This window comes from Pelophylax lessonae, assembly GCF_965119305.1.
Source record: "Pelophylax lessonae genome assembly, chromosome: 8".
Classification (NCBI taxonomy): Eukaryota; Metazoa; Chordata; class Amphibia; order Anura; family Ranidae; genus Pelophylax; species Pelophylax lessonae.
The window spans coordinates 46,106,007-46,120,830 of NC_138775.1; the positions used below are offsets into that span (position 1 = coordinate 46,106,007).

A 14,824-nucleotide genomic window follows, 5' to 3' on the forward strand; every position below is an offset into this window, starting at 1 on the left:
ATCTAGCACTGTGTAGGTTAACTGCTTCAGATCTCTGGGTTAATTGGCACTAAATATGATCCGATGAGGACACGCCCCCTCCTGATCTCTCCTCCAATGAGAAATGTTCTTTAGATGATTACACTGACTGTAGCACAATCTGTGAACGGGAAAGAGCATCCGGTGACTGAACAGACTCTCCCCCATTCACAAGTGGTGTTACAGGCAGTGAAATCAGCGATAAAAACGTGTCCCATTGGAGGACAGGGCAGGAGGGGGTGTGTTGCCAGCCCTCTCCGCCGTACACATTCCCGGCGTGGAAAACTGGCAGGCGGATTACCTCAGTAGGCAGGTAATCAACCCCTTAGTGAAGACCTGCCTACTGATGCCTTATAGTGGTTGAGTGAGTATGAACAGCATGTAATACATCATTTATTGATTTTTTTTTTTAAGATGTGGGTTTAGTGACACCTTAAAGCGGAGTTCCGGTCTCAAATACCTTTTTTAACTAAAAATACCCCTATAATATTAATCCATCACCCTTTACAAAACCGCTATTCTCATACTTACAAGGTGCATAGTATTGGATTTTAGTCAAAATCTTACTTTTAAAACGCTGTCTGGGCGGCCATCTTGGATGTGGGCATCTGAAGCCACAGTGTAATCTGCTGTGTCCTTCTTCCTGATTCCAGGGAGTGTTCTGGGAGTTCTTCCTGATTCCAGGCTCCTGGGAGTGATGACAAACAGCTCCCAGTATGCAATGCAAAGGCGGGAAGTGATGTCGGTGGCCATGGCCACAGAGGGGGAAGGAAGTACAATCAAAAATGCCCTGAAAATAAGGTAAGGGACCCCCGAAAAAAATTGAAAATGCCCAATTGCTGATCTAAAGTTGCAAAATAGGCCGGAACTCCGCTTTAACCTCCTTAGCAGTATTCCTGAGTGTGGCTTGGGGTTAACTTTCAGTACCAAAAGCGCTAACACCGAGCCACACTCAGGATTACCCCGCAATGCTACTCACCTTCCCTGCGATCCCCGCTGTCCTCCCCGGTCGTCCTTACAGTCTTTCCCCACTCTATGCACGGCCGATTGCCGGCACTTGCCTTCCGGTTCCCTCCCTGCAAGCGTTGCGACGCAGGGGGTGGAACCGGCGGCAAATTCAAAAGTGTAAATACACTAAATGACATGATACAAAGCTGTGATCCTAATGGATTACACTGTATCATGCCATTTCACCACAGGATTTCACCTGGTGACTTTTCCAGTGCCCTGCCTGTGCTTTTCCAGTGCTTTGTGTCTGGAAAATTTTGAACGACCATGGTGTCCAAAAAGCGTTCTTTTTGCGCAAAAGTGCTTTTAGACGAACTACAAAACAGCGACAGCGAAATGGAGTTACTTGAAGAACTGAGCGATAGCGATTAGTGGGAAAATTGGTCATCAAGTACGGAAAGTGATGACAGCGATGATTCTGATGTCTCTTTCTGGCACATAGCTTGTGGAATTTGGGAAGTATATCAAATGATTCTTCAGAGTTTCCAACGGAGCAATGTGCCAGAAAGAGACATCAGAATCGTCGCTGTCTTCACTTTCCGTACCTGATGACGAATTTTCCCACGAATCGCTATGGCTCAGTTCTTCAAGTATCTCCGTTTTGCTGTCGCTGTTTTTCAGTTCGTCTAAAAACGCTTTTGTGCAAAAAGAATGCTTTTTGGACGCCAAGGTCGTTCTCAATTTTCCAGGCACAAAGAACTGGAAAAGCACAGACAGGGCACTGGAAAAGTCACCAGGTGGAATCCTGTAGTGAAATGGCATGATACAGTGTAATCCGTTAGGATCACAACTTTGTATCATGTCATTTAGTGTATTTACACTTTTTAAATTGCCGCCAGTTCAACCCCCCTGCATCGCAATGCTCACAGGGTATGGAACCGGAAGACAGGTCCCGGCACCGGCCGAGCACACAGCTTGAGGACAGCGGGAGGATGGCAGGGGAGGACAGCGGGAGGAGGGCGGAAGGACGGCAGGGGAGGACAGCAGGAGGACAGCGGGAGGAGGGCTGGAGGACGGCAGGGGAGGACAGCGGGAGGACGGTGGGGGAGGACAGCGGAAGGACGGCGGGGGATCGCAGGGGAAGCTGAGTTTTAAAATGTAAAACAACAGATTTCCATGCAAAAGAATGTACCGCTTTTAGCACAGAAATCCTGACATAATCAGACTGCCAGGGAGGTTAAGGAGCTCTGCTGTTTCTTCTCCTACTGTCCAGTCACAGGTAGGGATGATCGAACGGTTCGGGTCCACCATCGGTTCGGCCCGAACATTGGGTGTTCGAGGTTCGGCCGAATTTAGAACTTTTTGCCCAAAAAGTTCGGAATTCGGCAACCAGAACCGCCCAAAATGCAATGCTTCAGGAAATGGGCTTTAAAAGCCCGTGATTGGACCAGAACCATTAGCAAAAGCCAATTGAGGGGGCAGAAGAATGCTAGGAATGTGATTGGAGTGACTAGGGGGTCCCTAGACCAATCATTAGTGAATACGCCCCCCAGTATATAAGATCGCCCCCGCCATATTCCCAGCATTGTTATACTGGACATGGAAGAGAGTGGAAGCAGTTCTGTTAATTTTACTTTAAAAGTGTCATTTAGCTATTTTTAGTGTGAGGAAAGGGATATCTAGTGTAGTTAGAGTGCTCCTTTACACTTAAGTTAGCTTCAAAAATTTAGTTTCTGTAGGGAAAGTGTTAAGTGTCAGGGGACCGTAGTGTAGTGTAGGGTTAACTGACAGTGACTGCTATGGCAGGGTGACAAAACCCTTCCATAGCAGGGTGACCGCTATAGAGAAATGATCATTTCTCTGCTTCGGGACAGGAATGTGGCTTCTCACCAGCAAGCATTTTTTAATGCTGCAGGGGCTGCCACTGCCAGTGCTTTTTTGAGGACATGTTTGATGTCAGACATGACATCTGAATATGTGTATAGGGGGTATATATAGACATATATGTCTGAATATATACCCCTAGACATATATAGGTGTGATAGTAGCAGAAATAAATGCTTGCGCTAATGAAATCATTTACAGTAATATATTTCTGCTACTATCACACCTATATATGTCTAGGGGTATATATTCAGACATATATGCCTATATATACCCCCTATACACATGTCCAGATGTTTTGCCTGCCTCAAAAGAACCCCAAAAAATGCCAAAAAAACGCTAGTGTCAAAAAAAAAAATGCCCAGGTGTGTTTTTGCTGGCATTTTTTGGGGGGTTTTGGAGGCAGGCAAAACATCAGAACTTGTGCACAGTACCACTATACACAAGTTCAGATGTTTTTCCTGACTGCAAAGAACCCAAAAAAATGCCTGCTATTAAACCGGCAAGGTGTTACAGCAGAGAAGCCATATTCCTGTGCTTAAAGTTTTCTAATACAAACGATCTTTTTTTTTATGGTTCTGGACATACTACAGAGCTGAAACTTCACAGGTACACCTTTTAGACCCCCCAGACACAAAATCACACAAAAAAAAGTTCTTAAAAATTGTCATTTTTGATAAAAAAGCCAATTATTGAAAAATTAAAAAAAAAAAAAAAAAAAAAAAAAGAGATTTTTTGATTTTTACTTTGGATTTAGTATCTGGGGGGTCTAAAAAGTGTACATGTGAAGTTTCAGCTCTGTAGCATGTCCAGAACCCCCCAAAAATTAGCATTTTCTTATAATTTTTATTAGAACAGGAATACGGCTTCTCTACGGCGCTTTTTCTTGCATTTATCGGGCATTTTTGGAGGCAGGCATGACTTTTTTTGGATTTAGTGTCTGGGGGGTCTAAAAAGTGTACCTGTGAAGTTTCAGCTCTGTAGCATGTCCAGAACCAGAAAAAAAGATAATTTTTCAGTAGAGCAGGGATGGTGGGACCCCTCTTTTACACTTATATGATCTTTTTTTGGGGTTCTGGACATGCTACAGAGCTGAAACTTCACAGGTACACCTTTTAGACCCCCCAGACACAAAATCACACAAAAAAAGTTCTTAAAAATTGTCATTTTTGATAAAAAAGCCAATTATTGAAAAATTAAAAAAAAAAAAAAAAAAAAGAGATTTTTTGATTTTTACTTTGGATTTAGTATCTGGGGGGTCTAAAAGGTGTGCATGTGAAGTTTCAGGTCTGTAGCATGTCCAGAACCAGAAAAAAAAAGATCGTTTGTATTAGAAAACTTTAAGCACAGGAATATGGCTTCTCTGCTGTAACACCTTGCCGGTTTAATAGCAGGCATTTTTTTGGGTTCTTTGCAGTCAGGAAAAACATCTGAACTTGTGTATAGTGGTACTGTGCACAAGTTCTGATGTTTTGCCTGCCTCCAAAATCCCCAAAAAATGCCAGCAAAAACACACCTGGGCATTTTTTTTTTGACGCTAGCGTTTTTTTTGGCATTTTTTGGGGTTCTTTTGAGGCAGGCAAAACATCTGAACATGTGTATAGGGTGTATATATAGGCATATATGTCTGAATATATACCCCGAGACATATATAGGTGTGATAGTAGCAGAAATATATTACTGTAAATGATTTCATTAGCGCAAGCATTTATTTCTGCTACTATCACACCTATATATGTCTAGGGGTATATATTCAGACATATATGTCTATATATCCCCCCTATACACATGTTCAGATGTTTTGCCTGCCTCAAAAGAACCCCAAAAAATGCCAAAAAAAAACGCTAGCGTCAAAAAAAAAAATGCCCAGGTGTGTTTTTGCTGGCATTTTTTGGGGAATTTTGGAGGCAGGCAAAACATCAGAACTTGTGCACAGTACTACTATACACAAGTTCAGATGTTTTTCCTGACTGCAAAGAACCCAAAAAAATGCCTGCTATTAAACCGGCAAGGTGTTACAGCAGAGAAGCCATATTCCTGTGCTTAAAGTTTTCTAATACAAACGATCTTTTTTTTTCTGGTTCTGGACATGCTACAGACCTGAAACTTCACATGCACACCTTTTAGACCCCCCAGATACTAAATCCAAAGTAAAAATCAAAAAATCTCTTTTTTTTTTTTTTTTAATTTTTCAATAATTGGCTTTTTTATCAAAAATGACAATTTTTAAGAACTTTTTTTGTGTGATTTTGTGTCTGGGGGGTCTAAAAGGTGTACCTGTGAAGTTTCAGCTCTGTAGCATGTCCAGAACCCCAAAAAAAGATCATATAAGTGTAAAAGAGGGGTCCCACCATCCCTGCTCTACTGAAAAATTATCTTTTTTTCTGGTTCTGGACATGCTACAGAGCTGAAACTTCACAGGTACACTTTTTAGACCCCCTAGACACTAAATCCAAAAAAAGTCATGCCTGCCTCCAAAAATGCCCGATAAATGCAAGAAAAAGCGCCGTAGAGAAGCCGTATTCCTGTTCTAATAAAAATTATAAGAAAATGCTAATTTTTGGGGGGTTCTGGACATGCTACAGACCTGAAACTTCACATGCACACCTTTTAGACCCCCCAGATACTAAATCCAAAGTAAAAATCAAAAAATCTCTTTTTTTTTTTTTTTTTAATTTTTCAATAATTGGCTTTTTTATCAAAAATGACAATTTTTAAGAACTTTTTTTGTGTGATTTTGTGTCTGGGGGGTCTAAAAGGTGTACCTGTGAAGTTTCAGCTCTGTAGCATGTCCAGAACCAGAAAAAAAGATCATATAGGTGTTAAAGTTAAAGGAGGCTCCCGAACCACATCCCTGTTCTACTGAAAAATTATCTTTTTTTTTTTCATGGTTCTGGACATGCTACAGAGCTGAAACTTCACATGCACACCTTTTAGACCCCCCAGATACTAAATCCAAAGTAAAAATCAAAAAAATCTCTTTTTTTTTTTTTTTTAATTTTTCAATAATTGGCTTTTTTATCAAAAATGACAATTTTTAAGAACTTTTTTTTGTGTGATTAATAGTCCCTGGGGCATGACCCAGAACCCTAGGCACTTTTTAGGGGCATTTATTGGGTTTTAGGGCTTAAAAATTGTGTTTTTTGATTACAGAAGTTCGGGTCCCATTGATTTCAATGGGGTTCTGAAATCCGAACCGAACTTTCGTGAAGTTCGGGTGTTCTGGTCGAACCGAACTTTTCAAAAGTTCGATCATCCCTAGTCACAGGCTGGGGAAGGTCAAAGACCTATAAATGTTACATAACTGCAGCAAAGAACAATCAGGTCTGCCACTGAGGCCTCAGAACTGGATAGCCGAAAACACAGTTCCTTTGGTAGGTAAAACAACTCCAATATATGTATTTTATCTGTGTCTGTAGCTGTTTGCCTGGAGTTTAGCTTTAACATCCCAAAGTTATATATTTGCAAAAAAAATCTCCATTCCTTTTCATTGCCTAATTAGATTTTTGCATCTAACTTCTTGCAGGGTTCTCACTGACAAACACCAACAATCACTGTTCTCTTAAAAGGCAGAGATGTGGAGACTAATGAGGGTTTAGACCAATTAATCACTTTCCTTCCCGAGCAATTGATCAGGATTTTTTTATTCACATTTTGCATGAATGATTTATTTATTCTCTGATGGAAACCGTGTAATTGAACTACACATTCAGATACAATTTAATTTATTGTTCATTAAAGTGTACTTTTGTTTTTTTAAACACTGGTACTGTATGACACCAGACCCAACTAATTTAAATTACATCCAAGCGAAATAGATTTATTCTTTTTTTATTTCAAATTAATAACTACCTCAGCGGTACGGCTTTATGAATAATAATTTTATCAGCATATTTTTCCCTTGTACGCTGGCAAAAAAAAAAAAAAAAACAGGCTGCCCAGACTGCGTATAAGCATAAAACTTGGAGTTTCTAAAGTTATTTAGAAGACAAATGTCTTGCACATAAGTGCTGCAAATTCACTGAAAATGGAATTGTTTTGAAAGCATTTTGCTTAATTTGCTGGTCTGGAAAAATTGCCCATCTTGTAAATAGACAATATTCCCTGTTTATGAAAATGCTTTGTTTTCTACGGATTTTCAAAGAAATGCAATGGTCTTTAACCCTTTTGCTACAGTAAGCTTTCTATTTTACTCATTATGTCTGACTTAAGTTCCCACTTTCCTCAACAAACCACCAACAACAACTAAATATGCATATAAAAACACTTACCTTTATACACCTAATTAGACTTGTTTTCATTCATTCTACCTGCTCTATCTACCCCCCCCCCCCTCCAAATCCCACGTCGCCATTTAAAAAAATATGTATTCAGTAGCCGGATTCTTTTTCTCAGTTTTCATTCCTTAGGCCAGCCCTCTAAGACGTTCCTTGGCGCATTTGTTGTGCGTGGGGCAGCCAATTCAAATTAACGTGCAAAAACTTGTGAAAAGATGTGGAATGCGCAGATGTGAATGCAGCCTTAGAGATCTGGCACGTTTTTGTTTTTTTTTAGACTTTAGACATTGCCATGGTGTTAGCAATGAGAGAATTATTAAAGAACAACTAAACCCTCCTATCCTTTATAGCAGGGCTTGACAAACCCAAGGCACCAGGTCGCGTTGCCGACTAGAATTAATGGCCTGGTGCCTAGGCTGCACTGCGGCAGGTGTCTTGTCCCCATGCAAACCCGCCCCTGGGTTCGCAGACTAAGATGCCGCACCAGTTGGTAATTGAGGCCACGGCTTTGCGGCCTGCTGGAGAGAGACCCTTACAGCGGGGAACTGGCGCCCTCTTGTGGTGGCTGCAACAAGCAGTCACTGGCGGCGCTGGGGGTTTCCCTTGCCTGTTCTCACTACCCGCCCATTTCTTTCCCAAGAGAAGAGGTTGAAGATGTTGAGGGCTTAACTTGGTCCCCTGTCCTTACCGGTGAGTGGACAGGTAGTGTGGGGCAGCTGGTCAGAATGGCCTCAGTTTAATTTACAACCCCACAAAAAAGGAAACAGGTTTTTTTTCCATTACATTTTTTTTAAATTATTTTTCATCCTCTCCCTGTCAAGCCAAAGGCCCCTTTCACATGGGCTGTTTGATCAGGTCCTCCTGTCAGTTTTTAAGGTGGACCAGATCGGACCCTCCAGTCTCCTCCATGGAGCGTTGGATGTCTGCTGAAAACCGCCACCATCCGATCCTGTCCGCCAAAAACAGACGGATGGTGCTCCTACTTTCTATCCGTCCGACTGCCCCATGGAGGAGAGCAGGACTGTGTCCATGTTCGCTCTGCATAGTGGAGCTGACAAGACCTATCATCCGCCTTCTCAGTGGGGATTAGCAGAGAAATCTCCGCTGAGCAAGTGGCTTCCGCTTAGCTTAGCGGAGGTGCCTGTGTAAAAGGGGCCTAAGGTGGCATCAGTTACTGGATCACTGAATCTCCTATCACCTCCACCTAGCTGCACTGTCCTTCCCTAGTGAGCCACTGCTCATCACACCATCAAGCCAAGTACACACAGGCCGAATGCCGGGCAACATCAGCCGGTTCACTAAAAACTGGCCGCCATTGGGCCTGTGAGTATGGCAGCCTGTCAGACAGAAGCTGGCAATTCGGCGTGAGCGGAAAAAAATACCGTCTCCTAAATGTTTTAGCTGGCTCATAGATTCCAAGTAAATTTGTCAAGCCCTGCTTTACAGCAAAGGAAGCTGCCATCTTAGTCTCTGCTTAACCACTTTACCACTAGAGGATTTCACTGTCTTACGTCTGGGCCACTTTTTGCGATTCGGCACTGTGCAAATTTAACCGACAATTGTGCGGTCGTGCGACGCCGTACCCAAACAAAATTTACGTCTTTTTTTTCCCACAAACAGAGCTTTCTTTTGGTGGTATTTGATCACCTGTGCGATTTTTACTTTTTGCGCTATAAACAAAAAAAGAGCGTTTATTTTGAAAAAATAACAATATTTTTCACATTTTTTTATATGAAATTCCCCCCCAAAAAAATGTAAAAATCAAATTTTTTTTTAATTTTTGGCCAATTTGTTTTATGCTACATATGTTTGGTAAAAAAAAATCACAATAAGCGTATTTTGATTGGTTTGCGCAAAAGTTATTGCGTTTACTAACAAAGGGAAAGATTTCTGTCATTTTTGGTGTTTATTTTTTTTAACGCGTAATGGCGGCGATCTGCGATTTTTTTTGCGGGACTGCGACATTGCAGCGGACAGATCGGACCCTTGACTAACATTTTTGACACTTTTGGGGGTACCAGTGACATTACTGCAGTAATCAGTGCTATATATATGCACTGTTACTTCAAAAATGACACTGGCAGGGAAGGGGTTACTTTTATTGGAGAGGGAGGGGTTAATGTATGCCTGGTGCTTACTAACGTGTGGGGGGGGGGGGGGTGACTGTGACACAAGGACAGATCGAGGGTTCAACTATGCTGAACCCTGCAATCTGACCCTGCCTGTCACTTCAGAGATCCGCCTGCTTTGTTTACACAGGCGGGCGGATCTCCACACTCGATTCCCCGACGATCGGGGAAGAGAAGCGGCGATCGCCGCTGCTCCTCCCCTGGCTCGACTCCCGCTGTGACTGAATACAGCGGGAGCGAGCCTCCGGCGGCGGCAGCGCGCCGCCGAGAAAGGGGAGTGTCCGGCGACGTAGGTCTACGTCGCCAGACGATAACGAGCCACTTTGCTGCAGTAGGCTCAACGTGAGCAGACGGCAAGTGGTTAAACTACAGTTGCCATGGTGTTGCACATGTGATCAACAATAACACCAGCCATTTAAAGTCATGACAGTTCGGTTGAGAGCACAAGCAACTGTGACAGTTAGGTCATTTATTGCAGGCCTGGGTTACCTGCACTAGGATGCACCGAAACATCTGCGCAGGCAGTCCCCTTGATGTCAACTAGGATGCAGCAGCTGCACAGACACAGACACTGCTCCTGATTTGACAGCTATGTTGGTGCATGTCCTCGAATATAGACAGTGAACCAGTGTGTCTGTCTGACTTCTGTCAGTTTATTGTTTTTCTTTTGCTAACTAACAGGTACACTCAAAGTCATTATAAAGGCACAGTTTTGTTTTAACAAACATAATATACCTACCTGCTCTGTGAAATAGTATTGCACAGAGCGGCTCCTTACCCCCTCTTCTGGGGTCCCCCACCGACGCTCTCTGCTCTTCCTCTTCTGTGCTATGTGGGCAGATGTGTGGGCTAGCTCCCAATCTGGGCTATGAGTGTCCATAGACTCACACAATACTGCATGGTCCCCACCTCTACTCCCTCCTCACAGGATCTGATTGACAGCAGCTGGAGCCAATGGCTTCTGCTGCTGCCTCTGTACCTGTGAGGAGAGAGAGTAACAATGCTGGAGCATTAGGATAAAAAGCCTTATGTCTTTAGAACCAGTTTAATAGCTGCCCCCTTGGAGCATAGAAAGTATGCTTACACGTAGAAGTAACAGAAAGGTCTATAACCCTATGTAAGCACTAACTTGGCCAACATGAAGCTAACACCAGGCTTTGGTAAGAAAAATAACTTAAGCAAACCTTTCCCTTTACTTTAGATGTGCAAAGTTTACGTGTTCTTTAAAGTCTAATTCTAGGCTAATCCTTCTCAGCTTTCAGTTTCTCTATCCTAGTAGCTTCCATGTGTGTTTTTTTTTTTTTTTAATATACAGTAAAACCTTGGATTGCGAGCATAATTCGTTCTGGAAACATGCTTGTAATCCAAAGCACTCTTATATCAAAGCGAATTTCCCCATAAGAAAAAATGGAAACTCAGATGATTCGTTCCACAAGTCCTTCAGTTTACAGTCTATATACAAAGATTATGGCAATGTGATAGGTTGTGTAACCATAAAATGTCCATCCACAATATGCAGCCTTCCCAAGGGGATTAGAAGCAAAATCTAGCAGAGCTACAGAATATAAGAGAGATGAGAGGCGCCTCTAAGTGTAGCAATATGGTTACATTTAATGAAGGTTCAACATTTAGCAACTCACATGGTTGATGATTAAAATAGGCACACCTAAGTATGCAGGCATCCGGGGTAAAGCTGTCCACATAGACCATCTTCTGAACCACCGGCTTTCACCACTGTCAGTCTGCAATCATGACCTGGAAGAATAGCCTGCAGTAGAGTGATCTGAAAGTGAGGCTTTGAATCACTCGTGGAGTGCAGTGGGGAAGGGATGATGAAGATGGCTGTACAGTGGACAGTCTATGTGGACAGCTTTACCCCGGATGCCTGCATACTTAGATGTGCCTGTTTTATTCATCAACCATGTGAGTTGCTAAATGTTGAACCTTCATTAAATGTAACCATATTGCTACACTTTAGAGGCTCCTCTCTTCTTTTTTATACATGACGCTACTTGTATATCAAAACATCGCTTGTATATCAAGTCAAAATTTATTTTAAAAATTAGCTTGTCTTGCAAAGCGCTCTCAAACCAAGGTTTTACTTAAATTTTCATAAGTCTTCAGTTCCATAAAGTAAAGGACATGATAACAACAGCATACCCTCTACATCATTTATATGAATGCTGGGCGTTGTGGTGTCTCAGGGAGCCTGGCTCCCATTGGTGTCCTCAGTTCTCTGTGTTGAATGAGCCTAGGCATCATTCAACCCAAAAGATCAAAGACATCTAGTGGCAGAAAGTTATTACTGCAAGGGAAAGTGCCACAGAGGAGGTGAATATTAGTGTCAGGTTTGGGCATTAACATGATTATGTAGTGATGAAGCTAATACTATTTGCATATATACAAGGTGACAAGGTATGTAGCTATACTGATATAAATTTCCCAGAATTAGAGATGAGAAAAGATGAATTCATACATAATTATGACCAGTTCAAATAATACAATGCAATGCAACCGTGCATGCACAGATATGGCAAATAGAACTAACAAGGCACTGGTTCACTACCTATTAGACTAATGACTGATGCCTTTATCCGTGACTATTGTATTAAGGAGCCTAAAGCAAACCAGTGTGCCGAATATACTCTCTTTTTAAATAAAATAGGAAAAAGCCAAATGTGTGAGCTGTATATAGTAAATGCCCCATGTGGTGCTAAGCAGCTGTCACTGTGGTAGAAAACAGTATGCTCATCCTTGTCAAGCAAATGTACAGTATGTCAGCTTTCATAAGTTTAGCAGACACTGGAAGCTTAACCATAAACTAAAAGAGTTTGCATTAGTGGATCCAGTTGCCAATTCGGACAGAGCAATGTTCTGATTGAACGCTGACTCTCTCAGAAGACAGCATGGCAGCCAACTTTGTGAGAGGATGCCAAAGGTATACATGTCCTGATTAGTTACTGGCTTTCTCTTGGTTTTAGCAGGGTAACCATCTTTGGGATCACATGGGAAGCATATACCATAGGTACTCAAAATGGCAGCTGGATCAACATCCATGATGCAAATCTCCCATTCCACCCCATCCCAAAGGTGCTCTTTTGGATTGAGATCTAGTGACTGTGGAGGTCATTGGAGTACAGTAAAATCATTGTCATGTACAGGAAATCAGTGGTGAGATGATTTGTGCTTTGTGACATGGTGCATTATCCTGCTGAAAGGAGCCATGAGAAGATATATAGGGATGGACATGGTCAGCAACAATACTCAGGTAGGCCGGTCTGGTGAATCACATTTTTCTCTACATGGATTGGATGGCCGGATGTGTGTGTGTCACTTTATTATGTATTCGGTCTGACCAGACTTCTGGGGTTGAGAACCCCACCCCCCACACACACCTGTACTCTATCAGTGTCCACTATCAAGTAGATATAGGAGAAGTCCCTTGTAGTGCATTAGCACATCTCTCCCAGCAAGGAGTGTTATCTTCAAGGGTAAGAGAGGCTGGATTCATCTCTTTTTTATGGATAGTGTAGGACCCACTGATAATGGGGTACTTTGACGTAGTGGTGGGCTTGAGCACGATATGGCCATATGGTGGGACTAAACCCCCATTTTTATTTATGGATTGTCTCCATATTTGATGTCATTTCTTTTGCTTGGTTGCGCTATTCTTTTTTAATATGCATGTCGCTTGGTCCATAGCTGCACCAGCTTTAGATATACATGTTCAGGGTTTGCTTCCCCAATTTTTTGCTTGTTTATTAGTGTGTGTCACTTACCTGGGGAAAATATGGCACCAGAATGCAGTACGGGAAGAAGGCAAGTTGGTGGAGACCCTTTAATGCTTTGGGCAATTTTCTGATGGGAAGCCTTGGTCCTGTCATTCATATGGATGTTACTTTGATACGTACCACCTTCCTTAATATTTTTGCTGAACAAGTACACCCCTTCATGGAAACCATATTCCCTGAGTGTAGTTCAGCAGGATAATGCACCCTGTTGCACTGCAAAAAATGGTTTAAGAATGGTTTGAGGTGTTGACTTGGCTTCCAAATTTTCCAGATCTCAATCGATAGAGCATCTGTGGGATGAGCTGGAAAAAGAAGTCTGATCCAAGGAGGCCCACAGGTCTTGCAACTTACAGGACCTAAAGGATCTGCTGCTCATGGCTTGATGACAGATACCCCAGCATACCTTGAGGGGTCTAGCGTACATGCTGCGATGGGTCAGCCAGAGGACCTACTTAAAATTAGATTGGCCATCATAATGTTATGGCTAATTAGCGTGCGTGCGTATATATATATATATATATATATATATATACAGCGCTTTTTTTCTCAGACGTGCAGGAACTCCCCTTTCTGAGTCACCCCTTGTCTCCGCCCCCTACCCACCTCCTGCACCATTCCTTGGTTCCACCCCCTACCCACCTCCCAAGTACTGCTCCTTTTAGAGAACACAGAACTATGTAACATTGTGGTACTAAGTAATATGTATGAAGTTTGTTAATAATGACAAGAAAAACAGTAAACTAGATCACAGAACTAGCCAGCAACAATAGACCCCCTCAGCAACAATGAACCACTCAGAACTAAATACCCCCCCCCCCCAGCAACAAAAGATCCCCTGCAGCAATAACAGATCTACCTGCAGCCAGCACAAATAGACTCTACAGCAGCTACCAAAAATAAACCCTCCCCCAGTAACAATGTATCACTCGCAACAAAATACCCCCTCCCCTAGCAACAACTGACCCCCAGCAACATAGGACCCACCCCCAGCAACAGTAGTTCCCCCCCCCCCACCAACAACAACAATAGACCTCCTGAGCAACAGTAGTCACCCTTCCCCATCCTGCAAAAGTAGATCTCCTCCAGCAACAATAGATCCCCCCAGCAGCTAGCATAAATAGACCTTGAACCCCTTGCCATTAAATACAGTCAGTGTTGGAGGCGTTCCCCCTGAAAAAAAGCCCTGTATATATATATGTGTGTGTGTGTGTGGGTTTGTGTGTGTGTGTGTGTGTGTGTGTATATATATATATATGTGTGTGTGTGTGTGGGTTTGTGTGTGTGTGTGTGTGTGTGTATATGTATATATACATATGTGTGTGTATATATATCATTTTTATTTTTTTTATTTTTTACATAGAGCATAGATTTTACTTGGACATGGCAAACATCATTACAGTTTATATTACTGCCATTTAAACATACTTATTGTAATATACAGAAAATTAAAATTATAAGCATAAAAAGGTAGAGCCTAAAATTACCCCCCCCCCCCAAAAAAAAAAAACAAAAACCCTGACAACCATGCTTGAGTTGCTATTAATTTTACATTTTCATTTCATTGAAAAGTGTGTTTTAATATATGCATTTTCGATGCTTACCACTTTCCGTTTGATAATGGACAGAGGGATTTTCGCATGTAAAGGCGTTGCAGATATTTCCTTATGGACAGTGGATAAATATAATCTTCTTTTAATATTTGCCAAATCGGTTATTCTAGGTGGAAAAAAAAAAAATATTACGCAGATTATAGCAGACATAATAAATTGCATTTCGA

At 42.1% G+C, this 14,824-nt stretch overlaps 1 protein-coding gene across 1 annotated transcript in view; it reads right to left on the bottom strand.

The window, feature by feature from the left end:
- Window positions 1–14,824, bottom strand: part of CFAP20DC (CFAP20 domain containing) — a 476,046-nt gene that overhangs the window by 332,269 nt on the left and 128,953 nt on the right. Inside the window, exon 6 of the mRNA XM_082266497.1 lies at window positions 14,649–14,763. Coding sequence (XP_082122623.1) covers window positions 14,649–14,763 — 115 coding nt within the window. The remainder of the gene's footprint in view (window positions 1–14,648; window positions 14,764–14,824) is intronic.